The sequence below is a fragment of the Otolemur garnettii genome, unplaced genomic scaffold (genome assembly GCF_000181295.1).
Source record: "Otolemur garnettii isolate 467f Iridium unplaced genomic scaffold, OtoGar3 scaffold00011, whole genome shotgun sequence".
Classification (NCBI taxonomy): domain Eukaryota; kingdom Metazoa; phylum Chordata; class Mammalia; order Primates; family Galagidae; genus Otolemur; species Otolemur garnettii.
Genome location: NW_003852406.1, coordinates 26,364,388 through 26,392,104, shown reverse-complemented (window position 1 = coordinate 26,392,104; position 27,717 = coordinate 26,364,388). Strand labels below are relative to the sequence as shown.

General features: G+C 54.9%; 1 protein-coding gene across 3 annotated transcripts; it reads left to right on the top strand.

Annotated features, from left to right (window-relative positions):
• The first annotated feature begins 3,165 nt into the window (after window positions 1-3,165).
• On the top strand, window positions 3,166-27,519 carry SEMA7A (semaphorin 7A (John Milton Hagen blood group)). 3 transcript variants are annotated; one of them, XM_003784507.3, is made up of 14 exons: window positions 3,166-3,371; window positions 17,447-17,598; window positions 18,094-18,135; window positions 18,391-18,483; window positions 18,693-18,777; window positions 18,929-19,039; window positions 19,657-19,796; window positions 20,371-20,555; window positions 21,344-21,452; window positions 21,548-21,746; window positions 24,831-24,958; window positions 25,127-25,281; window positions 25,485-25,546; window positions 25,863-27,519. In XM_003784507.3, the coding sequence occupies exons 1-14, from the start codon at window positions 3,200-3,202 to the stop codon at window positions 26,222-26,224; spliced, it is 1,995 nt and encodes a 664-aa protein (XP_003784555.1). In that variant the 5' UTR covers window positions 3,166-3,199; the 3' UTR covers window positions 26,225-27,519. The 3 variants fall into 3 exon arrangements, with proteins under 3 accessions (XP_003784555.1, XP_003784557.1, XP_003784556.1); XM_003784508.3 differs by lacking the exon at window positions 3,166-3,371 and adding an exon at window positions 3,415-3,521; XM_003784509.3 differs by lacking the exon at window positions 18,094-18,135.
• Window positions 27,520-27,717: the final 198 nt, after the last annotated feature.

Sequence of the window (27,717 nt, the reverse complement as noted above, 5' to 3'; positions counted from 1 at the left end):
TAGAGACAGAGTCTCACTTTATCACCCAGGGTAGAGTGCTATGGCGTCACAGTTCACAGCAACTTCCAGCTCCTGGGCTTAGCCGATTCTCTTGCCTTAGCCTCCTGAGTAGCTGGGACCACAGGCACCCACCACAATGCCTGGCTATTTTTTTGTTGCAGTTTGGCCGGGGATGGCTTGAACCTGTCACCCTTGGTATATGGGGCCAGCACCTTACTCACTTAGCCACAGGCACTGCCCTGTTTTCTTTTTGATTTTTTTTTTTTTTTTGAGACAGAGTCTCACTCTGCTGCCCTGGGTAGCAGAGTGTCATCGTAGCTCACAGCAACTTCAAACTCTTGGGCTCAAGTGATCCTCTTGCCTCAACCTCCCAAGTAGCTGGGACTATAGGTGCCTACTACTATGCCTGGCTATTTTTTCTATTTTTAGTAGAGATGGGGTTTTGTTTTGCTCAGGCTAGTTTCAAACTCCTAAGCTCAGGTGATTCACCTGCTTTAGCCTCCCAGAGTGCTAGGATTATAGGCATGAGCCACTGTGCCCGGCCAGCATACACATCTGTTCCCGACTCCACTGGGCCTCTTCTCAACGTTGGCTGTGAATGGGGATTGGCCCCTGTCCTTGGTCCAGGTTTGAGAGCCACTGGCCTCCAGTGAAGCAGGCAGGTGCCAATACCACCAATGCTGTTCTGATTTGATCTCCCTGTGCTGTCTGAGGCAGGAAAGCCCATGCCTAAACACGGGTCACAAATATCTGCTCCCCTCTGTTGCCCCACAGTCTCACTGACTTTCTTTCTATAGAGCTATTGCCTCAAGTCATGGACCCAGTTCTCACCTTCCCTGGCTGCCTAGAGCCAACCAGGAATGGGCTACCATCTAGTCCTGGCTCTTTGCCCTCAGGTAGGCTGGGTTAGGGGGAGAATGGTCTTCAGTGTGATTCCTGAAGCCCCCTCTAGCCTGTAAAAAAATTATTGGGTATCTACCCCAGTTTCCATCTGCTGCCTTGCTGATTGGAAGGCTGAATGTGGCCCCTGGCATGACTTCTTGCATGGTACCTAGTGATTTGAGCCCTGTCTGGATCCTTCTGAGGATGGTTTGGACCCAGAATCCAGTCACAGAGAAAAGGCAGTAGAGCAAGGGCACATCACACTGAGAGATGCTGTGTGGTTTCTCTACAGAGAAGCCACCTGAATTTCAATCCCAACCCTGCTTCTGCCCATCTGTATGATCCTGGCACATCACATCCCCTCTCTGCGCCTTAATTTCCTCATTATAAAGAGAAGTGAATAATAGCTCCTATCTCATAGGATCCATTGAACTCTCTAATGAGTTCAGTTGAGGCTATGAAATGCACACAGCACACAGTAAGCACACCGTTAGCAGTTATTACAGTCCAAAAACCCAGCTCCCATCTTGGTTTTACTAGTCAACAATTGACCTTGGACAGGTCCCTGACCCTTCCTGTACCTCAGTTTCCTTCTATTAAGAGGATTTATGCTTCTTCCCTCAGTGAAGGAGAAGATGTAGGACTGGTGTGTTGTGAGTTCTGTGCACATGGGAAATGTTTTCATTGACTCTGAACCTGTTTTCATTCTTAGTTCTCAAAGCCAGGGATAGGTGATTCCTTAGTTTGTCTTAACTTTGCACAGAGTAGTTCTGGACATACCTGTCTAGCCTGTGAAACTGAGTGTCAGGTTTGGAGCCCAGCCTGGGCCAGACTCCATTGCTGGCTTCAGGGCCACAGCCTTGAGTGCAGGTCTGGGAGGTGCTCTTAGACTGTCTCTAGCCTCATGATGCCCAGAGCATTGTAAGACTGTTGGCTTCACCTAGTGGGCTAGGAATCTAGCCCTGTACTTTCTCAGGAGGTATCTTGATTTCACCTTCTTAACCTGCTAGGATACCTTAGGGCTCTCAAGGAAGAAGGAAGAGACAATTGAAAGCAAAATGTAGAATAGTAAAGCTAAAATTCCTGGTAGCAAAACTTTTTTGGCTGTGGAGCTGGGCAGAGGGCTAGGGTCAGGGCCTTTGCTACTGTCTCCAGGGAGTGAATCAAGTCTAGGTCTGTGAGTTCTCAAGGCTATACTTCGCCTCTGTCTCCTCTCAGTGCAGCCCACCTTGGGCTCAACATCCAGTAAGCAGGAGATAAGTGCTTGCTGAGCCGGGTGGATTTCCCCATCATGGTTCCCTGGGGCACAAGCCGAGGTGGTAGGTCTGGGCCACTCTGGCCTGTGGGAGAGGAGACCTTAAGGGCAGGCAGGTGATTCTAAGAGGATAAGCTGATGGCATAGCAGCTGGGCTGCTCAAGTGACTGCCAAGGGGCTGGGCTTGGACCCTCCAAGGGAGTCCACCACTGGGTCATCAGGTTGCCTGTGGTAGCTGAGCCCCAGGCACTTTGTGAGGAGAGATCGCCTTAAGCTGGTCTGCCCCAGCCTGCCCCAGAGTTGAGTCTCAGGCATGCAGGATGTTCCCCTCTCTTTCTACTTGGGGAAGGGGCCTTCCTAATTATATCCCCCTCCACTCACATGGAAATGAGTTTGGTTTTTCTGAGCGTACACCAGCTGGCTGGGGGGGAGGCAGCCCAGAAGGCTGCTGGCTGGGGAAGGGAGGGGAAGGGAGAGGGAGGGGAAGGAGCCAGGCCAAGATGAAAAATTCCCAGTGTTCTAACAGGCAGAGCAATAATGGGGCCCTGAGTGCTCCCCCCTACCCCCTAGGGAAAGCATCTTGCCCCTGCTGGTAGGCTCAGGAGGGAGCTGTGTCCACTCAGGCAAGTCCATTCTCCAAGAACCAAGTCCTCAGGGTCCATACCACTTAGCTGGCCATAGCGAGATTGTCCGCTGTTAGACTCCTCCGTGCCCTCGGAGAGGTTCTTCATGACTTCTAGGACTATTCTTTTACGGGGTACGGGAGTGGAATTGAGGGCCATAGGGGGGATGGGGCCTGCAGCCGATGACAGAAGACCACAAGTCTGTCTTGTCCGCAGCTGGGTTCTCCCCGTGGAGTTGCCGGGAAGGGGGTGGCAAAGGTTCCCCCCAGCAGCTCTGCTTTCCCTCTGGGAAGCCGAGAAGGCGAAAAAGGCTGCGAGGGGCGGGGGAGGGGCGGGGTGGGGTCACACGTTTGACTCCGCCTCCTGGCGCTTGGGTCTGCCTGCGGCCGGGCGCTGGCTCAGTCTCGGCTGCTTGCCGCTGTCGCTCCGGGGCCGCGGGATGACGCCTCCTCCGCCCGGACGTGCCGCCCCCAGCGCACCGCGCGCCCGCATCCCTGGCCCGCCGGCTCGGTCGGGGCTCCCGCTGCGGCTGTTGCTACTGCTCTCGGCGGCCGCTGCCTCGGCCCAAGGCCACCAAAGGAGCGGACCCCGCATCTTCGCCGTCTGGAAAGGTAGGCGGCGCCGCGCTGCCGGCCCGGCGCGGGATCGGACGCTGTGCGGGGTGGGCGCGGAGTGTGCTGCACCGGAGGGAGTGCGTGCGCGCGGCTCTGCAGGTCCTGGGATGTCCCCGCGCTGTCCCCGCGAGGAGCGTGTGGGTCTGGGTGAGTGTGTGTGAGTGTGCCCGCTGGCACGCCGGAGCCGGCTGAATCGCTGCGGCGAGCGAGCGCCGGGGGCCGGAGCCCAGGCTAAGTCGCTCCAAGTCCACCGGCAGCTCGGAGCCGCAGCGCCCGGGCACGGGGGTAGGAGGCGGGTCCCTCTTTCGGCCCAGAGCTGCTCTCGGTCCTCCTGCGCGGGGGCTTCTGCGTAGGACCCTTTCCTCGCCCGGGCCCCCTCCACCTGAGCTGCGGGCTCTGCTGGCGCGCGGGATGCAGACTGGGCCGGCGAGGGGGGCGCGGACCCCTTCATGCCGCTGCCGCGCTTCGGCTGCGGGAACAAAGACCCCGCCGCCTGCCCCCGCCCCCGCCCCGGCCCGGAGCGCGGGCCAGGCAAGGGGGTGGGCACCCTGCGGCGAGGTGGGACGCGGTGCGGTGCTGGGGCCAGGGCACACAGCCTCTGCCTCTGCAATGCCGGGACTGGCCGCTCCCCCCTTGCCCGCACGTGGTAGTAACCAGAAATCGGCGCCAGAGTGGGGGGCAAGCCCGTTGGGTGGGGCGCGGCCGTTGGGACCCCCAGGCGGTGGATCTGGAACAGGGGTGCAACCTCTAGGCCACGGCGAATGTAAGAACCTGGGGAACCAGTTTCTACCAGGGACACCTCAGTTTAGACCCCTGTATTATGGGACGGAAAGCTGGCTAGACAGGGGTTGGAGGCTTTCTGCCGTGAGGGATTGAGCTCCCTTCCCCTGCATTGCACACAAATGCCTCCCCACCCCCAGGCCAACTCGGCTCTGTCCCCAAATTTGGCGTCTCTGCAGCCCCCCTGTGGTGGTAGTGGGGGACTCTCAGCGGGGGGCTGGGGGGGACTGGTCCGGTCTGGCCCCACCTGGAATCCTTTGATGCCTTTGACAGTTGCAGGAATTGCGGGAGTCTGAGCAGTATCTGGGGCAGGTATTCTTAGCAGAGGGGAAAAAAACCTACACACAAAACGAGTGGTCCAAACTGCGGCAGCAGCTGAGGAAATGTGACTGGCCCAAGGTCACTGAGCAGCATAGGGGCACAGGGTGCAGGCAGGGGCTCAAATCTGGTTCAGAACTAGTCCTGGTTCTGGGTTAGAGAGGGCAGAAGGATTTAAATGGTTCTGTGACTATGACTGAAGTGTGCTGGGGGCCAGCTCTGCTACCCAGCCAGGTGTATTCCCAGTGGGTATGAAGCGCCTGGACACCCCTCTGCCCTTCCATCTCTTTTGCCTTGCTTTAGTCCTCTTGGCTGTCTTGGACATCAGAGTGCATGGGCACTCTAGAGGGGACAAATGGTTATGCCTGAGTGTTCTGGAATCTTTGCCTCCATCAAACCCTGGTATCTGGCTCTGCTTGCCTTTCCCCCAAAGTCTTCCCATGACCCCCCCTTCCCCCAACTTAATGCACACCCACCTCTAAGCACTTAATGCATACATCCCATCCCGGGCACTTAGTCCCCACCCTGAGGCTATTTAAAGCTGCTTTCAGTCCTCTTACCCACTTTTCAAAGCTCTCAGCCTTGCTCCATGCCCCCCTCCCCTGCCCGCAGTTCACTGCTGCAGCCACACTGGTCATGCCCTCTGCTTAGTAATGCTCTTTTGATCCCCACTGGCTGGGGTCTGCCAGACGCTCACCAATCTTGTCCAAGGACAGTCTGTGGTCTCCTTCACCAGTGCCAGGTGCCCCACTGGCCAGACAGGCCCTGCCATTCACCTGTCCCCCATGCCCCCCAAGGGCCACCAGCTGGTGATGGTGTGCCCGGGTGACAGCTGCCTCCTGTCTCCTGTGGGGTGACACATGGCAGTCGAACAGGAATGGGCTTGGGTAAGGCAAACCCAGGAATGGGATGAGAGGGGGACCCTCCTAATGCTTGCTGTAAGCCCAGAGCTCAGTCTACCAGACTGTTGGTGGGTGGGTGGGGGTATGGTGGCCTCCAGGGATGTCAAGATCAGAAATGGTGATGGTTTCTATGAGGCATAGATTGGGGTTTTAGTTTTGAGCCAGGACAAGTGTGGGAACTGGAATAGGTGTGGAAAATTCTTTATTTTCTGCGGCTTGGACCACCAAGCCCTAAGGAAAGAATGGAGCAGAAACTCTGAAAGGATCTCAGCCTGGACTGATTTGGGAGGTCACTGCCTCTACAGCCTGATGAAGATCTGGTACAGAGAAGGTTGGCCAGGGAGAGGGCTGTGCCAGCATGGACCTGCTGGATGTCCTTGAGCTCTGTATTGTCTTTGACCCTCAGAGCTCACCAGAGCAGAAATGGCTTTGGGGGTTGTATCCCCCAAGAGCTGTCACTGACACATGGCCAGTCAAGGATGTAAATGTATGGTCCTGAACTCTCAGCAAGCAGGGGCTAGAAGGGAGTAGATTGCAGATGGGTGGGGGGGTGTTGGCAGGAATTTGGCATGCCTGTGTAAGCAGTACACTCTCCCCCTTCCATCAGTGATTAGGGGAGCTGGAGAAGCCCCAGAGGGTACTGACCCCTAAGGTAAGAAGTGAGCCAGTCTGTTTACAGTCTCTACCTGCCCAGCTGCTTCTGCCCTCCCACTTATTTCCAATTAAACAACAGGATGTTATTGTTGACTTAGTGGCTGCTGAGGAGCCATTATGGGGCCATTCCCTAAGGGTAGGGGGTTGTTGTCACCCTCTCCAGGGGATGAGATCACAGCTGGGGCTCTCCAAGCATCAGCATTTCCAGTGGAAATCCTTTCCCTCTCAGGGACTTAGATGTGTTCAGCACCTTCAAGGTGAACTCCCCCTGCAGACCAGAAAGGGGGGCAGTTCCCAGGAGGAAAAGGGAGTTTCCTGAGCTGGGAGAGATGCTCAACGAGGTCACCAAGCACTTCCTACTAAGCTCTCTGACCCCTCTGCCATGGATAGTGGAGCAATGGCTGCTGGCATAGGTCCAAGGATGACCATGGTGTAGTGGAAAGAAGTCCCACAGAAGCCTGGTTTAGGCGTCAGCTATGGCCTGATTTGCTGTGTGACTCTGGGCAAGTCCTTGCTTTTTTATCCTTTCTTTTTATTTATTTTTCACAAGGCCTGATCTGTTCTAAAATCCTTGCCTTTTTCCAAGCCTCATTTTCCCTAAATGCCCAAAGAGGGTAGAGGAAGGGCTGGTTCTTTTCTGAACCCTAATGTTTTGGGATTCCTTCCTCCCTGGAGTGGTAAGGGCTCTGCAGACGCAATGGCAGCCAGTTTAAAGCTTAGACTTTTGAGAAATCTGAAGGAGAAATTGAAACCCGGGAGGTCAGGGAAAATCCTTTCATTTCATGTTCTTTTCTATCTTTTTCTTTCATGAGCTACTGGCTGAGAATCAGTTGGTGGAAGTAGCTTATTAGCTTCTGACCTCGAGGGTGAGCCTATTTGCTGGGGCCAGCCTTGTGCTGGCTTTGGGGCTGGGCTTGGGGATCCAGCGGCAAGAGAGGGGATGAATTTGTGCCCTTTGGGATGAGTTTGTGTCATCTCAGTGTGGATGGGGAGATGGGCAGACAAACCTTCAGATATAATGGAATGTGGCAGAGCCTGTAACAGAGGGCAGCCATGAGGGGCTGAAGAGGACAGCCCAATATAGTCCTCCCAATCAGGGGGGCTTCCAGGAAGAAGTGATGAGCCAAGATGTGGAAGAGTCAGCTTGGGGAGGGAAGGGATAGGAAGAAGCACCCCACTTCGTAGGATTTCAGACTCACAATTTACAGTTAGTCTCCTAGAGAAGAGACAAGCCACGTGAAATCCGCTAAAAGGGAGCTATGAAGTTAGCCTGGGGCTGGGCCTCAGACTGCCAGGAGTTTCTCACAGGAGGGATGTCTGAGCTGGGTCACCGTCAGTCTATGGCTAGCTCAGCAGTGGGGAGGAAGACTGTACCCTCTGGAAAAGGACTGTGGCAGGCAGCCTTGGCTCCCTGGTGGGAAGCTGGGTCTGGCTGGATCCAGGAGGATCATGGCTTCTCCATTGACTCCTGACCATGGGGAACTCTTAGGTTAGGAGCCCTGTCCTTCAGCTCTGCCTCTTTCTGCTCTTCCTCTGCTGAGACTCTCCCTGCAGGGAGGTGCACCCCTAGCACTGGGCAGGCCCTGCTGGGGGAGGGGGAAGGTACCTTTCTTATGATCAGCTTCCCCTTCCAGGAACCTTGACCTCCTTAGTGGTGGGGAGGTGGGTGTAGATCACTATCTGGCTGAGGATAGGGTTATGGGGACTTGAGGGGAACAGGAAGCTGGGCCCCCTCCCTTGAGGTGATGGCCATCTTCTGCCCCCAGCCCAATGCACTTCATTCCACCCACTGTGGGACAGCTGACTGCGTCACAAGAGACTGACCACACTTCCCCCACTTTGACGGGCAGCTCTGAGGCGTGAAAAGTTTCTGCTTTTTTGATTTCCTTTTTTGGCCTGGTCTGGCTGCCCCAGAAGCTTTTCCTCTTTCAGTGTGGAAGGGTAAAAGGATGCCCTTTACCTGCCCTGCCTTCAGAAGAGCCAGAGTTCCCTGGCCTTGCAAGGAGGGCCAGCTGCTAGGTGTGGGGCCAGCTGATCTGTCCTTAGTGAGCCAGGCTGACTAGAGAGAAAGCTGGTGGCTGGAGGACTATGGCTCTTGTTCGGCCCCACCTTCTCAGAGGACAAGATTCTCCCTTTCCTAGGCAGCCCAGACCATGAGGCATTCCCCTTTCTGCCCTTGTGGTGTGGGCAGAAAGCTTGGGTTCTCCAAGCTCTTTACTCCATCCAGCCTTGATGCCAGCCCTGCTGACTCTCTATGACTGTGCCTCAGCTTCCCCGAGGCCACTCCTTGTCCCTGTGCTGAGCACCCACCTAGAACACACAAGCCTCTGGGCTACTCCTTTCCCAGCCCCTAAGTAGTGGCCTGGCCCACTGCCACTTGAGCTCCTGTAGTTCTTCCTTCTCCCGCCCAGCTCCCTACTTTCTGCCTTGGGGCCATCACCCTGCTGGTTGTTTCTCTCTATACCCCATGAACTCTGCTTCTCCTTTCTGCACAGCAGACTTGTGCCAGTTCGTTCTCAATTCCTCTGAAGAAACTTCTTGGATTATCCCAACCCACACAATCTGACACATGGAGTTTAAGAGATCAGAAAAGAAATGTCAGAGATTGGCCCAGGCAGTCACACATCCCACAGATAAGGAAACTGAGGCCCAGAGATGATATAGATTCACCCAAGGTCTTTGGCCAAGACAATCAGAGATATAACCTGGGCTGAGTTGTCCGCCCCTAAGCCTGCTCCTGTCCCCAGTCTCTCTGCCTTCATACTCTGTCTCAGGCTTAGGGCTCCTTGAGCCCACGTCCTTCTCTGCCTGCTCAGCTGAGCCCAGACTCTTCCTGCCCCAGTGCTGTCTACTCCCAGGAGCCACAGCAGCCGTGACATTCTCCCCTCAGGACCTTAGATTTGGACCAGTTCTGTACACTGCTTCTGGTTTTTCCTCAGCTTGGCTGGGCCTTGGGTCTCAAGGGCAGGTTGGTCTGTGTCATAGCATAGGCTAATCTCAGTTTAACCGTCATGACAGCCCGGGATTAGGCTGATTCTGCTGTGCCTTCTACACCCCCTGCTTCCAGAGGCATGGGCTCTGTGCCAACACCATTGGGGTGACCCCTCATCATGGAGGGCAACCAGCCTAGGTCTGTGTTCAGCTCCTCTAGGGGAGAGGCAAGAGAAGCCCTGTGGTTGCCCTTGGGCATCCCCCAGGTGCCTAGAGAGGTAGGTCTCCTGCCTGTGCCACTGGGAGGACCCTTGGGGAGATCAGGAATGACCTATAGAGATAGCCTAGGACTGTGACAGCAGGTGAGAACTGGGAAGGTCAATGTGAGGTGGTACAATTGAAGAAGGCTTCCTGGGGGAGGGGGAGGAGCCAGGCTAGATCTAGAAGCAGGGGCATGGGGTGGGGGCAGAGGACAGCACAGAGCCATTCATGTTGTTGGGCCCAGGGCTCTGGCCCAGCCTATTGAGGAAGGAGGGTTATGTGAGTTCTGTACCCCAGCAGCAGCCCAGGAACCTGTTCTACTCCTTTGGCCTGCCCAAGTTCTGTCTCTCCATACTGTCTGAACTGTTCCCTCTTGCCCAGTTCTGGCAATGGATGATAGTGGATTGAGAGAAGGCCTTGCCCTCATATTCAAGACCCCATAGTCTGGACAGTATGATCTGAGAGAAGATGGTATATGCCAGGCAGTATTTGGCACAAGATCCTGGGTGGGTGGGGGGCACAGCCAGTGAGGGCTGGAGCAATCTGGAACACTTCCTGGATCCAGGGGATTTAGGCTAGATCTTTAAGGACAGGTGAGATCCACATGCACAGAGAGAAGAGGAAAGGGCATTCCAGGGGAAGGGAAAGCAAGACCAAAGTGTGGAGAGGGGATTGAGCCAAGGTAGAGGTGTGCAGAGATAGGGTGGGCCTTGACTACCAGTAGGCTCACCGGTAGTGGATGGGCAGTTGGGAACCATGGTGGGTTTTTGAGCTGAAGAACCAGGGGGTATGTTTTAGCCAGTGCTTTGGTCAAGTGCTGGCTAGGTGGGAACCCAGCTTTGTGGGCCATGAAAGAGGGGCTGTCGAACACACTGGCCTTTGCTATGGTCAGTCCCAGACTACACATTATTTTCTGTGCTGGGCAGAGATCTTAGGATATCTATCTTCTCAATTGGTCGTCTCAGGGATCAAGGCTGCACCCACAGATTCCTGTCCCACTGTTGTAATTAAGGAGCTTTATGATGGAGAACACTCTTTCAATGATTAGGAGAGACACAGATGAAAATAAAGATTTTGTTAATAGCAGGTACACACACACACACATACACGTATGCATGGGCATCATGAAGCATGGGCCAACCTCTTTATTGGGTCCCTGGTGTTATTTAAACAAAGTTCCACTGGGAGTTTTACTTGGTGAGTTTAGAGCAAGTAGGTTCATGCAGTGACTGAGGAGGGGGTTTCCTGTGGCACATCTGTACCGTCTGTGTGGGGAGATGGGGTCAGTGGGATCGGCCAGCAGGCTGTGTCTAGCTGTTCCATAGGCAGGCAGCTTTATAAGGCAGGTACCCAGACTGAGCAAGAAGCTGGGAGGAGGGGGACAACTGGGAACTGCCCAGGGTGGCTGAGCCCTGCTTCTGGTATGAGAGAGCCCAGCTTATATTCAGAATGGACACTGAGGCCACATGAAAGTGCAGGAATTCACTGCACTCACCCAGGCCTGCACATCTGTGTGTGCTCACACTCTCTTCAGTGTGTCATGGCAGAGGTCAGGCTTTCACTGGCTGAGTAACCCCTGACTGGGCTCCTTGGGCCTTGATCTCCTCATCTGGCTTGGGAAGGACTGGCCTGGAAGCCTCCCAGGGCATGTCCATGGAGTACAGTTATAAGCACAGATCCCAGAATCAGCCTGCCTAAATGTCAACTTCTGCTCCACAGCTTACTAGCTGTGTGACCCTGGGTAAGTTCCTCAAATTCTCTATGTCTCACTGTCCTCATCTTTAAGATGGAGATGATAAGAGAACCTACTTTATGAGAGTTCACTGATAATTAAATGACTTAATATATCTAAAAATCACTTAGAATAGCTCTTGGCATGTAGTAAATGCTGTGGAAGGGCTGGGTGGTAGGGCATCATCATCGTTGTCACCATCGTCATCATCCTTGGGCATCTCTAGTTTCTAATGGAATGCAGCCCCAACAGCCCAGCCTCTGCCAGCTCTTCCTAAGGGCCTCTGTGGCTAGCTGCCCTGCCACTGTCTCCCCTGCTGCTAAGGCTAAGGCTGAGGCTGGGGAACCTTCTGTTTCTCAGAAGAAACAGAGGGAACCCCTTCCTCCACTTGGGTTAGGGTAGCCATCCTCTGTCCTCTCCCAACTCCTGCCCTAGCTCTGGGGCCAAGGGCAGGCTCTGCGCCTTTGGCCATTCTCTGCTTTGGAGATGACACTAGTTGACCTTGGCCCCTGTCTAGGGCCTTTTGAACCTGCTGGCCTGAAGCATGGGCAGAAGGCAGGCAGGACATGTTTGTCCTGGGCTTCCTGCTTTCCCTGGGTTTAGGTTTAGGGCCTCCTTCTGCTCTGTCTGGGCAGTGCCTGCCCCCCAACCTCATCCCAGAGTTCTGCTCCACTCAGCCCCCTATATTTTGCTTTCTACACTCTCCTTTCTCCCAAGACTTCCCCTGCTAGTCTCCCTGCTAGTTGAGCCTCTGATGCTTGAGCATTGTGGTGTAGTGCAGAGAACACCCGGCCTTTGGTGGCTCCGAAGGGCCTTAGTGTTTTTGTCTGTAAAATCAGAATGCTGACCCTTGTCCTGCCTTCTTTGCAGCGTGGTTGGGGGATTTGGTGGGCTAGTCAGTGGAGGTGGGTGAGAATGTCAGCTGCTTCAGCTGCCTTCTCTTTCAGAAAGCCATCTCCAACTTCCCTGGAACTCATAGTCACACTTTCCCAAAATGACCCATGAGTTGAACACTGATTGTCAAAAATCATGGTGGGTCATAAAACCCAGTCCTTAACAAGTACCAGCACTCCCCCTTTCCCTGGCCCTGCTAATCCACAGAGGAGGAAAATGAACGCAAGAAGGCCCAGTCCTTGATTACTATCTCAGCTAGCTAGCTGCCCAGCTGCCAAATGGAGCACAAGGCTACTTGAAGCCAGGGCTGAGCCCACACATGACTTACACTCCCCTCACATCCACAGCTAACCTTGGCGGGTGGGAGGATGCTCCCTTCTGGCCCCACATACAGCTCACTGTTCCCGTGCCTGATAAAGAGGGGCAGACTTCTCACTCCTCCATAAGCACCTGCCATCTGCCCCAGCACACAGGTCCTGTCTTTGCCAGGCAGCTTCCTGGAACCTAGTCCTCCTTGAGTGTTGCCATGACCAATCTTTGGCACCTGGCTGTGTCCTGCTGGGAATTGGGCATCTCATGTGGCCATGTCAGGAGACATGGAACTGATGAGACGTGTTCCTGTGCTCCCACTCCTAGTGGAAGGTTTCCCTCTGCCACTGTGACACAGCACCTGCCGTCCCATCATTACTCACTCCTTTGGATTCATGGCTTTGATTGGTAAAGGCCCCCGGAGATTGGGGCCTCACCTGGGAGGTGGGTGGGTGGGTGGGTGGGAGATTCCCTGTAGTTGTCAGGTTAGTGACTTGGCACCTGGTGAATGAGAGCAGGAAGGGGAGAGAGCAGGAATGACTCAGAGAAGTAGAGAGAAGCTGAATATACAGCTTTTTGCAAATCAGAAAAACCCAGGATGGGGTCCTGGAGAATGGAACTGGGTGAGGTGGGCCTAGTAATGCCCACCAGGGTGGGGCACAACTGTAGGAAGCTCCTGCTAGATGTGTCTGGGTCCCTAACCTGAGATTGGCCTGGCTCCTGCTCCTTGGCCTGGGGCCTCCCTGGCTGCCTGATATAGGCGTTCCCTGTTTGGGGGGGAAGGTCCCACATTCCTGCCATTTTCAGTCTACCTCTCTGCCCACATTCAAGGCCTGCTAGGTCAGTGGGTCAAGCAAGAAGACTCTGCCCATATCAGACCATGGGACCCAGCCCTTTCATGGACAACAACAACTCCTAGTCCACTTAGGCTGCCCTCCTCTTTCACAAGCAACAAGATGTGAGGACAGCGGGGACCGGATGGTGACAGCACCCAGAGTGAATAAGAAGAGGAATGATGCTCCACTAGGCAGGTGTGCTTTAGGAAATCACTCTGCAGAAGTCCAGACTTGCCAGTCAATCAGCTGCTGGGACAGTGATTCTCAAGAGGAATCAGGCCTGATTTTTTTTTTCTTTTTCTTTGAGACAAGGTCTCACTGTGTTGCTGGGGCTAGAGTGCCATGGTGTCACAGCTCACTACAACCTCAAACTGCCAGGCTCAAGCGATCCTCCTGCCTCAGCCTCCCTAGTAGCTAAGACTACAGCCACATGCCACTGTGCTTGCGTAATTTTTTCTATCTTTAGCAAAGAAGGAGTGTCACTATTGCTCAGGTTTGTCTCAATCTTCTGAGCTCAGGCAATCCACCTGCCTCGGCCTTGCAGAGTGCTAGGATTACAGGTGTAAGCCACCATGTCTGGGCCAGGCCAGATTCTTTCCAGCAGGATCAGAGCTCTGTGAACAACTGGGTGGGGGGACTGTATCTGGGGAGACTACCTCTCACACAGCCCAGCCATCGTCTCAACCCTCATGTCTGGCTGGGTCTGGGTCTTGCTGGTCCTGTGCTATGAGGAGGAGGGAATTTAGGGGGCCATGGAGTCTGGCTGGCAAGGGCCAGCCTGAATGAGCTTTCTTGGTGCAGGAAGAGTGAGAACTGGCTTGGAATCACATGAGGGTGGAGGTGGGTTGTCTTGTGCCTGGTCTGCCTCTGGGCCATGCCCTTCCTCTGTGTCCCAAGCCCCTCCCCTGCCTGAACCCCTGGTTATTCTGGGAGCTTTTAGCTACCACTTAGTCAGCCACTAATGCGTCAGGCTGGGGAGTGAGGGGGGAGACACGGTGCCAGACGGTGCTCCTTTTAGACAAGCAGGATGGTAAGCAGGGGGGAGCTGGGAGGTAGGGGATGCCTGAGGAGGGGGGACACTGGAGGAGAAGGAGGCATTTCCCACTTCCAGCTTGTTTGTGGAGAATAGCAGCAGGAGACTGATGGCCAGTGGGTCAGTGTATCCTTGGGGTGGCCTCCCCCTCCTTTCCCCTGCCATGCACAAGGCCTCAGGCCATCTTCCCTATTCTCTCATTAGGACTTGGCTAGTCTACAGCTTGGCCCCCCTCTGTCTCTGTACCTACCATCCAGGTGGCTTCCCACCATTGCTCTGCCTGTTTCCCCGGCCAGGAATTCTCTCTTCCTGCCTATTCCTGCCGATCTAGCTTTTTTTTTTTTTACACTTTGTCACCCTTGGTACTTGGTAGAGTGCCGAGGCATCACAGCTCACAGCAACCTCCAACTCTTGGGTTTAGGTGATTCTCTTGCCTCAGCCTTCTGAGTAGCTGGAAATACAGGCGCCTGCCACAACGCCTGGCTAATTTTTGGTTGCAATTTGACCGGGGCCAGGTTTAACCCGCCACCCTCAGTATATAGGGCTGGTACCCTACTCACTGAGCCACAGGTGCCGCCTTACCCATTTTTTATCTGCCTTCTCCATCCTTTTGGATTCATAAAGTGGCAAAAAGCCAGTGTTCAGGGAGATGACACTTATTCCCATGGCCTGGGCCTTTTTAGGGGCAGCCCTGGCCTTGCTCAGCCCTTGCCTCAGAGCCTTGGAGGCCGCCCCTCCTGGGCCCAGTTCTCTCTGTGCTGACCCAGCTGGGCCACAGATCCTGGCCATGATGCCTTGGTGCTGCCTTCACTTCCAGGCAGCCCTCCTGCCCCTGAACCCCCAGCCCCCGCTCCTGCCAACCTGAACAAAGCTTCCTTTCATGTATTCATCGAGCTGCTGCCGCTCGACACTTCCCGGGCACAATCAGGTCCTTTGAGGGCCATGTGCAGTGTAGGAGCCCAGGCTGGGCTGGGGTGGAGAATGGGCCAAGGCCTTGTGCTGGAGCAGAGCTCATGTTATTCCCCTCCCCATATGCATCACCAGGCACAGAGCTCGGAGGGCCAGGAACCTGGGGGTCAGGGGAGGCACATTCCTGGGCTCCTGTTTGTGCTTCTGCAAAATGGGACGAGCATTGGCCGCCTCCTCCCACCCTGGCTTTTGAGCCCAGGATTTGAAGGGAACTGGGGTCAGCCTTGCAGATCCATCTGGGATTGTCCTGGTCCTAGCGCTGCAGCAGCCCGCGACTCATGCTTCTCTTCATGTCTTCAGCAGATAGTTTGTGAGCAGTGCTCAGTCTATACTAGGACAGTTTGGCTAGAGAGCTGTGGAAGCTTTCTGTGGTGTGGCTGTTTCACCCCTCAGTCTATCAGGCTTGAATCCCCAGGGCAGGACTGCTCTCTGTCTCCTCTTGACAATGTTGCAACCCTCAAAGATTCCCTCCATCTCTCTGAGTGGAGCTGTATACTGGCCTTGCCGGTCCCCTCTAAGGCCTGGGGCTGAGGTGATTGGTGCAGGCGGTAGGGCTGGGGTATCCCTTGGTCCCCGAGGGACTATGGCTCTCAGACGCCCCATCCCAACATCTCCAGAAGCAGACATGCACTTTTTCCTGGGGAGCTGTGGGGAATGTGGGAGGAGGGCTGGGGCTGTAGACTGTCTGGATCCTGGCCTGGGCCATGGGGATGGCGGCTGCTGCTCAGGCTGCAGGTGAAAGGGGAGCTGTGGGAGCTGAGTCAGTAAGATTGTGTGTCTGACCCAGCTGGAAAGGAGGGGGACCAGGGCAGTGCTCTGTGTACACCTTGGCCAGCACCCCTCCTGAACCACCAGCACAGAGCAGGGCTCCCCTGCCCTGCACATACGGGGCTGTTTGTGGACTGCCCAAGGCAAGCCAGGCTGCGTGAGGGCAGGCAGCTCAGCACTGCAATCATGCTGGCATCTCCCTGCACGCTCCTGAGAACCCATACTCGGTCTGGACGAGCCAATCTGTCCTATCTGCTAGTGTGACCTTGGGCTAAGCATGTCCCCTAGGCGGTCTTAGTTTCTTCCTCCTCTGTACAGTGAGCCAGATCATAGCAGAAATGAAGAATGAAAATATTCTCATCTCCTGGGATGACTTGGCCATGCAAGATGTCTCGTAAGGAGAGGGAATGCAGGTGTGGGCACAGTGTGAGGTCCTGCTGCTTCTTGACCCTGTTGAATACGGTATCAGTAGGGATGGGTCAAATGGTAGCAAGAATGATTTGGGGAAAATTTAAGGAAATGGCTGTTCTTTTCTGTCATGGCTGGAGCTTAGATGTCACTGCCCCAGAGTGACACCCACTCTGACTGCCTCAGGGTTTGCTATAGCTGAGAAAACAGTGGTCAGACCCAGTTCCTGGGTGAGGCTCCAGGGTGGTCAGAGGTGGGAAGATGCTGTCTTTGGCTGACTGCTAGGGGCACAGCCACAGGCCAGTCTATCCCTGTAATTTAGTTCTGCAACCAGGACAACCTCAGCATTGTCACTGGAGATGAGACAGCTCCCTGGAGGCAGTGGCTATAGAGGGTTCTTTTTTGGGCAAAATTGTCCCGGTCATTCTATGGAAAGGCCCAGGCTATGCTTTGTGAAGGTCCCCCTGTCCCAGTTACTGGGGAGGGAGAGCTGATTATTTTCCCCCAGGAGAGTCAGCATGTGGGTGAAACCACGCCAGAGCAGGCCATGCCACATGTCCAGCTTTGCAGGCAGGAGTGTGGGCTCTGGTTCAGGGCCTGTTACTGACCTGTTCTGTGTGCCCTTGGGCTGCTACTCCCTTCACCTCTGTTTTCCCATCTATGAAATAGAAGTGAGTGGATAATAAGATTTCTTTCCAGCCCTGATGTAGTGCTCAATAAGGGACTGGGGGTGAGCTGCGAGGACGTAGAGAGGGCTTCCTGAAGGAGGGGTTGGGGTTCTGAACAAAATGGTTCCTGGGAAGCTGAGCTCCAAATGGAGTGCTGAGAGGCCCTGCTGTGCAGGTGGCTGCCTGCTGTTCCCCAGGGCAGCACAGAGCCTCACAGAGCACAGCCCAATGGCCCTGGTCCTCCCGCCCAGGCCCAGCCCCCTGGGAGTGCCGTGTGAGGAGGAGCCTATTCTCTTTAGAGACCCCCAAACCCTGCCCCATGCTGAGGTCACACATATTGAGGGAGAGTAAGGCTGCCATCCCTAGGGAGAAGCCGTGGCTCTGGGTGAGGACAGCTGCTTGCTGGACCCCACTGGAGAAACTCTTATGTCTCTTGCTCACGGCTAAGTCCTGGTGCCACCTAAGCTCAGACCTTGTCTCTGAGGCCCTGCCAATGCCCTTAGCACCAAGCATTAGTTGCCAAGTGTGTATTCTTGGGGGTTAGGTGGGGGATCCAGAATCTCTCTCAGGGCCCAGCCTCAATGCTTCTACCAATTGCCTCCTTCCCAGGCCATGTAGGGCAGGACCGGGTGGACTTTGGCCAGGCTGAGCCACACACGGTGCTTTTCCACGAGCCGGGCAGCTCCTCCGTGTGGGTGGGTGGACGCGGCAAGGTCTACCTTTTCAACTTCCCCGAGGGCAAGAATGCGTCAGTGCAAACGGTGAGCCTGGACCCCTTCTGCTGGCCACAGGGATTCAGCTGTGCCCTTCTCTCCCCACTTGGCCTCCCATCTTTCCCCTGTCTCTCCTCTGGCCCTGGTGAATCCGAGGGAGCTGGCATGTAAATTGGCCCTCACCTCTGTATCCTATAAATGGCTCATGGGGGAGGCTCCTGAAAGGTAGCCCAGATTGGAGTAGGGAGTTGGGGCAGCATGGAAAAGAAAATGGGAGGTATAAGCCTGTCCAGGGGGCAGTGGTGGCAGGAAGCCAGGCTCCAGAAGCCATGGCTTACTGTCCAGGCTCTCAGGGCTTCAGCTCTGGGCATGAGTCTGAGTAAGCAGCTGTGTGACCTTGGGTAGATCACTCATCCTCTCACAGCCTCAGCTGCTAAATGAGAATCATGGTTTCATCCAGGGCTTGTTCTCAGGCTGCACGGAAAGCATTTAGGGGGCATATTGCCCCTGGCAGAGTGACTAATGCTTCTCCCCTTCCCCCAGGTGAACATTGGCTCCACCAAGGGGTCCTGCCTGGACAAGCGGGTGAGTGTGGAGAGAGGTCAAGCTCTTGGGAAATGGACACCCTGAGAGGCAGAGGAAGGAAGCATGGCCCTGCCCGGGGAGTTCCAGACTGATGGAGGAGGTTTGGGCCAGTCAGCAGGATCTCCTCTAGACTGTCCTTGGAGGCTGCCACCTGTGTTTTCTTCCCAGAGACTGAGGGTCTTAGCGCTAGGTCTGCCACGGTCTTCCACCAATTATCTTCTCTCCTCCTACCTTTCTCTCTTTCCCTGGTGGCAGGACTGTGAGAACTATATCACACTCCTGGAGAGGCGGAGTGAGGGGCTGCTGGTGTGTGGCACCAATGCCCGACGCCCCAGCTGCTGGAACCTGGTGAGAAGGCCCCTCCCTGTGTGCATGTGCCCACTTAGCTTGCTCTGGGTGGGCTTCTGCCCCTTGTGGTGGGACAGGAGGGTGGGGAGACTCTGAGGCTGGCCTTACCCTGGGTAGAATCCCTGGGAAGATGGGGGTGCCTGGCAAGGAAATTGACCCCCATGGGGAGCCATGGCCATGGGATCACATGGCCATTTGGCTGCTTGCAGGTGAATGGCACTGTGGTACCACTTGGTGAGATGAGAGGCTATGCCCCCTTCAGCCCGGATGAGAACTCCCTGGTTCTGTTTGAAGGTAGGGCAGTGGTGGAGCTGGGTCCCCAGAGGGATGCTCCTGCACTGAGCTGGGGCTTGGGGTGGTCAGTTCCCTGTCCAGTGGCTGGCATCGGGGAGGGACTTCCAGGAGCTATTTGCCTTTGCCCATGTCCCCCTCCCATCATCCTCAGGAGACGAGGTGTATTCCACCATCCGGAAGCAGGAGTACAATGGGAAGATCCCTCGGTTCCGCCGAATCCGGGGTGAAAGTGAGCTCTACACCAGTGACACTGTCATGCAGAGTGAGTCAGGTTCTGGCTGGACTGAGGGTGGAGAGGGAGTGTGAATGCCCAGGGTGACAGATGGGATTCTGATGTTTCCTAGGAGGGCTCTCTGAGGGCCACTGAGGTCATTCAGGAAGGCAACGACTTGGAACAGAGCTGAACAGCTCAAGCTGAGGCGTTTGGGTTGGCTGGGAACAGGGGAGCAGCAGAGGCGAGTGCAGGCAGGACAGGCCCAACATGCTTCAGGGAACAAAAACAGGGGAAGCTCCATGCCCAGGGCGAGGTCCCCAAGAGCCAAAGTTTATCCTCAGCTGAGCTCGTGTGGAGGCAGCCTACCCCACCTCCGTATTAGGACTTTGCCAATTGGGCAGAAGTGACATTGGGGTCCCCAAAGACTTTCTCTAGTCCCCAGACATGAAGTCATTGCTCCTGAGCCGATGACGTCTTTGTAAGAAGAGGCAAAACAAGTGTGGGGTGGAGGTGCAGGGTCTAGAGCCCCTTCAGGGGTTAGACCTAATCTGAGTTTTATTCCAGGTCTGATTTACCCTGCATTTGTGCCTCCCCACCCATGCGCGGTTGGGTGGTCCCCTGGGCTGGCTCCCCAGTCTCACACACCCTCATCTATGTCCCTGCAGACCCACAGTTCATCAAGGCCACTATCGTCCACCAAGACCAGGCCTATGATGACAAGATCTACTACTTCTTTCGAGAGGACAATCCTGACAAGAATCCTGAGGCGCCGCTCAATGTGTCTCGTGTGGCACAGCTGTGCAGGGTAAGGGGGTAGGATGGTGGCTGAGTGTGTGTGAATAGGGATGAGCAAGGATCTGGGGGCCTGTGTACATGTGTGTGAAGGAGCATGTGCAGATGTGTGTGCAGGTCTGTGTCTGGGATTGTGGGACTGACTGCACAGAGCATCACGTGTGTGTGTGTGGGGTGTGTGTGTAATGGCTGAGCTCCTATGCACATATGTTGCTGTGTAGGTGTGTGGGAGCATGTATATGCATGTGAATGCATGTGTATGACTATGTGTTTTGCTTATGTGAATGTACTGTGCCATGTGTGAGTGTGTGAGAGGACACATGTGTGCCTGAGCCCACCAGCTCTGTGGGGACCCAGCACTCTCCCTTCACCTGCAGCTGCCCACTATTGGCCCTGTGCTCTGGATCACCCAGGCCTGTTGGCTGAAGCCTCATCTGGAAACCTGGCTTGAGTCCTGGGCTACCTCTGCCTCATCCCAGGGTCCTGGCCTCCCTCCCAGCCTAACTCCCCCTCTGTAGCCCAGATGCTAGCATTCCTGGCAGCCTGGGCAGGTGCTGAGGGGCTTCCTCTCTGATCTACCCTTCTAGGGGGACCAGGGTGGTGAGAGTTCACTGTCAGTCTCCAAATGGAACACCTTTCTGAAAGCCATGCTGGTGTGCAGTGACACCACCACCAACAAGAACTTTAACAGACTGCAGGACGTCTTCCTGCTCCCTGACCCTAATGGCCAGTGGAAGGACACCAGAGTCTATGGCATTTTCTCTAACCCCTGGTAAGTGATCCTGGTCCTGGGGCTGGGACTGGCATTGGTTCAGTGTCCAGTAGGAATCCTGAAGGGACAGCTAGTGTGGCATAACCTGGGCCTACAGGCTCAAGGGACAGGAGTCTATTTGGGGGACAGTCAGTGTGATATGTGTACTGTTGTGTTTGTGAGTGTATATGTATGGGTGTGTATGTGTGCACCAAATGCACACTCAGGACTATACTTGTACCTCTGTGTCCTGCGTGTGCTCAGAACAGACACTGGGCTCTGGGAAAAGGCTGCTGTGGCCTCCGTTAGGGTGCAGGGTGTGGAGTGCTGGGTGCTATCACACCCACTCAGGCACTGCCCGCGTCTGGTAATTTGCGCTTCTTAATACTCTCATTGATTGAAAACAGGCAGGGAAAAGTGTCATGTGTGTGGAGAGAGCTGGGAGACAGGACAGAGGGAGCCCAGACCCTGCTCTGTGGCTCTTGTGTGGGTGGGGACACTGGGCTGAGCAGGGCATGGGAGCCTGGGCCACTGGCACTAGCCTGTATCCAGAGGAATTAGAGAGTCCCCCAACCTGTGCCAGGATTCTTCCTGCCTTAGAGATGAGGAGAGCAGGTGGCCTCTGAACTCAGCGATTGTGTAACAGAACATAAGGTGGTGGTTTTAGATTGCAGCAGAAAGAAATTTGGCTGAATTTCCTTCCCACCTTTCTCATAGGCTGGGAAGCTTGGTTGTGCCCTGTCTGGTGCCAGGCTGGCCTGGGTGAGTGGAGGTGGGTGGATAATGGGCCCCCTCCATTGTCCCTACAGGAACTATTCAGCCGTCTGTGTATATTCCCTTGGTGACATTGACAAGGTCTTCCGCACCTCTTCACTCAAAGGCTACCACTCCAGCCTTCCCAATCCTCGGCCAGGCAAGGTAAGCAGTGACACCAGCCATGGCCCACGCCCCAGCTCTACCCCTACCCCACCTCCCAGCTGCTCCCCTGACCTGGGCCTATTCACTTCACCCAGTGCCTCCCAGACCAGCAGCCAATACCCACGGAGACGTTCCAGGTCGCTGACAGTCACCCTGAGGTAGCACAGAGGGTGGAACCCATGGGGCCTCTGAAGACGCCATTGTTCCACTCTAAGTACCACTACCAGAAAGTAGTCGTCCACCGCATGCAGGTCAGCCGTGGGGAGACCTTTCATGTGCTTTACCTAACCACAGGTGAGGAGCTACCTGGGGCCCCTAGCTTGCTTTGTAAACATGGATATGAAAGGTGTAAAGAATAACACAGTTAACATCTCTTTACATGTGAAAGGGGAATTGAGTGACCAGGGCTATCAGGGGTTAGTGTGTGTGGCTAAGCAAGAGTCAGGCAGGAAGGGCTTCCTGGAAGAGGTGCGGGCAGAGGGATAAGGGAAGACCATGCACTAAGATTTGGAGACAGAAATGTGGTGAGTCTGAGCAAAGCTGAGGGCAACTCTGGTCAAGATGTGGGACTCAGGGAAGAGAAATGGAAAGTCGAGAGGAGCAGCGTGGCCACAGAGCATCCTGGGTGCCTCTGCCAGGCAGAGCAAAGAAATCAGACAATCTGCTTGTGGTTGGGATTGTGCCGGTGAGAGGAAATATTTGAGGAGTGAGTAGGGTAAACTAAAACAAAATCTTAAGCCCCCTAGCCAACTGGGCTCCCTCTTGGCCAAGGGAACCCCCTAATCCTTAAAGCTGAGTTGCCCCCATAAGGAGAAGGGAGGTCAGACTTAGCCTAGTTATGCCCTGTTCCTTTTGAAGTTAATTCTTTGTAACAGTAAAATACAAAATAATTAATAGGCCTAATTGGTCTCTGATTAACAGAATTCTTTATCTTAACTTAAAACACTCTAAGCCTTTAGATAAAACTTCATTCCTTTAACTAATTACAAATCAAAGAAATCTTTAAACCTTCCTATAACCTGTGAGCCTCCAATTCAAGATTCCTTCCTTTTCAGGGCAAACCAATATATATACCTTCCATGTATTACTGATTTATGATTTTATGTGTAATTCCTGTCTCCCTAAAATATATAAAACCAAACTGCACCCCAGCCATGGTGACACTACTTGCTTAAGGCTTCTTCAGCATGGCTCTCTGCACTGTGGTTGCACATATGCAGCTCAGAATAAAACCCTTTAAGTTATTTTACAGAGTTTGAGTTCTTTTCTGTTGCCTGTAGGACACAAAGAACTCAGTGAGATGTGAGGAAGGAGTTCCATTCGGCAGGGCCTTTGTAGTGTTTTACGGAGGGGCAGCTTCTCTTCCCCGGAAGGGGTCTCTGTGGCAGAGGCTGGGTGGAATGCCCTGGGAGAAGCTCCTGCATTCAAAAAGCCCTTGAACCTGGAGGAGACAGCCCTGAGTTGAGTTTGTGACAGCTTCCCAGTTTCAGACTGTGGCCCATGGGGGGTGCCTGGGAGAAGGCCTGGATACAGTGTGGGCTGGCTGCAGGCTTCCTCCAGACTAGAAAGGGCCCCTAGCACCCCTGGGGCCACAGAGTTTAGACCTTAGACACCCACCCTCAATTGTTAACATTTCCCATGTGACTTCCTACTGCTTCACATTGAGGCTGTCTGGGCTTTGGTGGCCTTATGGGAAACTAGAACCCTAGCACCATGGTTTGGCTCCTAGAAGCCTTGGGGAGAGGAATTTCCCACAGGGCAGGGCCTGGATTCTGGGTCCTGAGTCCCCACCTCTTTACCTCCTACCCCATTCATTCTGGCTGCACCTGTAGGCCCCTGTTCCTGCTCTAGCAGTGGCTGGTCTTGCTGTTATGGTCAGCCAGGGGCACGGCAGGGCAGTGGGGAGCAGGGCAGGGGAGAGCACGCAGTGCAGGGTTGGGAGCAGGAGCCAGGACAAGGAAGGCTGAGTTTGGGCCAGGGACTCCCTTCCTACAGACTTGGGCGAGTGGCACACTTGAGTGACTAGGGTAGGTGTGTGGGTTCTCTCTGATGGGCAATGGAAAGACACCATTTTTAGAGCCTGCAGTGTTCAGAAATATTGGGGGCAGAGAAAAAATAGAACTTTCTGAATCCTCTACAGGTAATGGGATAAGTTATTGATTCTGCTTGTAAGGATTTTGATGAGAGGAGGCTATAACCAGGCATATTTTAGAAGAAGGTATAAGGCAGTGGCTGGGGTAGGGGCTTGTCAGGCTCAGGGAGCATCTGGCCACATCTCTAAGCCTGCAGACAGGGATCACAGGCACGTACAGGAAACATCCTAGGCAGGCCATCATCTGACTGCTTTTTTGGGGCAAGTGATACCTTGGGAAATTGGGAAGGAGAGGGAGAGGGAGGCAGGCTATTCTAGAAACTGGGACAGCAGGTGAGGTGGGATTGCGAGGACCAGGGGTCAGGATGCCCATTAGTCCCCAGGTTCATGCAGAGAGAGCAATGGTCTAGAAGGCAGGAAGCATGGTTACATGATCTTGGGAACGCTGAAGTGGAATACAAGGTCCTTTTCAGATCTAAGACTTTGTAAAAATTAAGTTATCACCTAAGACCAAATGCAGTGTGAAGTCCTGGATTGGATCCTGGAACAGAAGGACATTAACGGAAAAACCGGTGAAATCCAAATGAAGTCTGTAGTTTAGTTAATAGTAATGTACCAGTGTCAATTGCTTCGTTGTAACAAATGTAGCATGGTTATGTAAGACGGTAAAGTTAGGGGAAACTGGAGAAGGGCAGATGGGAACTCTCTGTACTATCTTTGCAACTGGAAATCTAAAATTATTCCAAAATAAAAAGATGTATTTAAAGAAAATGTGAAGGCTGTCCAGAAAGTAGCCAGCCATGTGATATGAAAAATAGTATTAACAATGGCTGGCTACTTTCCGGACAGCCCTCATGTATTTCCCCTAAGAGTTCAAGAGGCAGCAGGGGTGTGGGGGTCATAGAAAAAGCGGAAGGGCAGGACTCTGATAGATCTGGTTCCAACTTGGCTTCCCTGGTCACCAGCTGTGTGACCTTGAGCAAACTGCTTAGCTTTTCTGAGCCTCATTTCCTTATTTGCCAAGTGAGGAAGGTAATACCCACCTCCCAGGAGGGTTAGCCAAGGTAATGCGTGTGGAGTGCTCACACAGTACTGGGGGCTATGAGCCTCCACATGGACTAGGCTGTGGGCTTCCACATTCCTCCCCAGTCATACTGTCCTTGTTCCACCCACCCCAGTCCTGTGACCCTTGCCTGAGCCATGATTTCCTGCCCCTCCCCAGCCTAGAGTCAGGCTGCCTGGCTGGGACTTGGGGCTCCCGCTGACTCTGTGCCCACCACCCACAGACAGGGGCACCATCCACAAGGTGGTCGAGTCAGGGGAGCGGGAACACAGCCTTGTTTTCAACATCCTGGAGATCCAACCCTTCCGCCGTGCAGCTGCCATCCAGGCCATGTCACTGGATGCTGACCGGGTGAGCCTTCCCCCACGCTCTGTCTCCATAGACAGGTCTCTTGTCTATGGACCTGTCTAAGGACAGTTTGCGTGTCCTTTTAACAGTTTCTGGGCCCTGGGCCTAGGGACTTAGGACTCAGTGTAGGGGTGAGGCCTAGTCCTGAACTGAGTCCTGCTCTCCTTTCAGCGGAAGCTGTATGTGAGCTCCCAGTGGGAGGTGAGCCAGGTGCCCCTGGACCTGTGTGAGGTCTACGGTGGGGGCTGCCACGGCTGCCTCATGTCTCGGGACCCCTACTGTGGCTGGGACCAGGGCCGCTGCGTCTCCATCTATAGCTCCCAACGGTACGTTGGCCATGATCCCTTGTTCCTGGGAGAAGGTGGATGTAGGTGTGGGGTTGATGTTGACAAGGTTGGGCTGGAGATATCTCTCCTGGGCCAATCTGGCCAGCCCCACCATCTGCTGATGCTGTAGTGGGCTGAGGGCAGGGAAGGGTCAGGGCTGCAGCCTCTTGTCTGCTGAGCCTCTTTCTTCCTTCCAACCCCAGGTCAGTGCTGCAATCCATTAACCCCACCGAGCCACACAAGGAGTGTCCCAACCCCAAACCAGGTACCTGATCTGGCCCTGCCCGATAGCTGTGGTCCTATGAGGGAGGTAGAACCAGGCCTCGATTGCCCTAGTATGACGGAGACATGGTCTGGTCATGAGGGTCCCAAGCAGATGGGGCAGGACACAGCCCTGCTGAGGGGGCCTCTGGTATGGGGGCTGGTTTTGCCTGGGTGGGATAAGGAGATGGGGACCAACGGAGAAAATTGAAAGCTGGGCTCCCTATGTTCATGCAGAAGCCTTGCCACTGCAAGTCAGGTCGCTGGGGTAGTCACAGTCTCCTTTGGGCCCTCACCCCCTCCTCACACTGCCTCTCCAGATAAGGCCCCACTGCAGAAGGTTTCCCTGGCCCCGAACTCTCGCTACTACCTGAGCTGCCCCATGGAGTCCCGCCACGCCACCTACTCATGGCGCCACAGGGAGAACGTGGAGCAGAGCTGTGAGCCTGGCCACCAGAGCCCCAACTGCATCCTGTTCATTGAGAACCTCACAGTCCAGCAGTACGGCCACTACTTCTGCGAGGCCCAGGAGGGCTCCTACTTCCGCGAGGCTCAGCACTGGCAGCTGCTGCCTGAGGATGGTGCCATGGCCGAGCACCTGATGGGCCGTGCCCGTGCCCTGGCTACCTCTCTCTGGCTGGGGGTCCTGCCCACACTCACTCTTGGTCTGCTGGTCCACTAGGGCCTCCAGGGGCTGGGCATGCTGAAGTCTTCTGCAGCCCAGGGGCACTAGAAAGTCTCACATTTCGAGCCGGCCGGCCCGGGAGCTCCTTGCCTGCTGCTGCTTCCAGGGGGACTGAATGACCCAATGGGGGAACACCAGGCCTGGAGAGGTCTAGCCGCTGGCGGCTGCTGGGCCCCAGATGGGGCAGGGACAGTGGGGGGCTGAGAAGGAGGGCGCCGACTGTGAAGCTGGGACATCGATGACCCAAAACTTTATATTCTGGAGAACTCAAACTTGACAGTGATGCTCCCGGCCCGAGAGCCCATGGGCCGGGAAGAGGGGTTTGGAAAGGAGGAACTGGGACCCCATCTCTGGACCTTGGGACTGAGCCTGAGTCCTTATGGACTCTCTGTACCCAAATTGCCTCCTTCCCACTCCCTGCCTCATGACGGGGGTGGCTGGTGTTCCTGCAGACACAGGCCACCCTCTGCCCAGCCCTGCCTCTGCAGCTCCCTCACTAGCCCTGGGTCCCACTGGACAGCCACCTTGCATGTTTATTGAAGGATGTTTGCTTTCCGGACGGAAGGACGGAAAAAGCTCTATTTTTATGTTAGGCTTATTTCATGTATAGCTACTTCCGACTGCATCTGTATGAAAATACCAAAACTACATGCTGGGGGTAGGGTGGGAGAGGGAGGAGCTGGGAAGGGATGGGTTGGGGAAGGGATGGTCCCAGTCTGAGGCTCCCGGGGATGGGCTAAAAGTCTGGCGACAGGCATGGGTTCTTAGAGAGTGGCATGAGCTGGCTCTGCCCTGGGAGCCCGGTCTGAAGAGGATGTCGTCCAAACCCCTGGTTTGGGGGAGGTTATGGGAGGGGTGGGGCGAGGGAGACAGGGAGAGTGAAGGAGAAAACTGAGCCCTAGGTTCACCGAGTTCATTTAGAAGGAGGTTCCAGGACTCTGCCCTTGGCATTGGGGGTTGGGGGGCAGGGGGGCCTCCTCCCTTCCCCTCAGCCCCCTTCCCCAGGGGCTGTGCTTCCATGCTCCTAGCCTCCCACCTTCCGCTCAGGACGTTATAACTTAGGCTAAACTGTGAAAATTCCCGTGGGGATGGCCTGGGCCAAGCTCTCCAGGTGGGCGGCCCTGCCCTAGCCCAGTCCATGGATTTCAGCCCAGAGCTGGACCCTTCTCCAGCTGTGACTGGCCGCCTGGGGCAGGGCTCAGGGCCAACGGCCTTCCAGCTTCGGCCCCTGCATCTCTTCTCAATGCACTTTAATAATGTAACATATTACTAATAAACAAGCTATTTATTTACCTGTGCCTGCTCCTTGTCTGCTCCTTGTCCTGGTCAAGGTGGAGAGTGGGGGCTCTGTCCTCACCAGCACTTGCTGCTGGTGTGAACGCCCGTGCAGGTTTCTTACCTTCCCTGTTAGAGGCCAGCAGCCTGCTTGGCAGGGCTCTGGCTAGTGACAGGCAGAAATGGGGTCTGAACTCCCAATTTCTGAGTTCCTG

Coding starts and splice junctions, on each gene's coding strand:
- SEMA7A (XM_003784507.3), top strand. CDS start 3,200: ATGACGCCTCCTCCGCCCGGACGTGCCGCCCCCAGCGCACCGCGCGCC. Junction 3,372..17,446: donor CATCTTCGCCGTCTGGAAAG/GTAGGCGGCGCC, acceptor CCTCCTTCCCAG/GCCATGTAGGGCAGGACCGG. Junction 25,547..25,862: donor GTGTCCCAACCCCAAACCAG/GTACCTGATCTG, acceptor CTGCCTCTCCAG/ATAAGGCCCCACTGCAGAAG.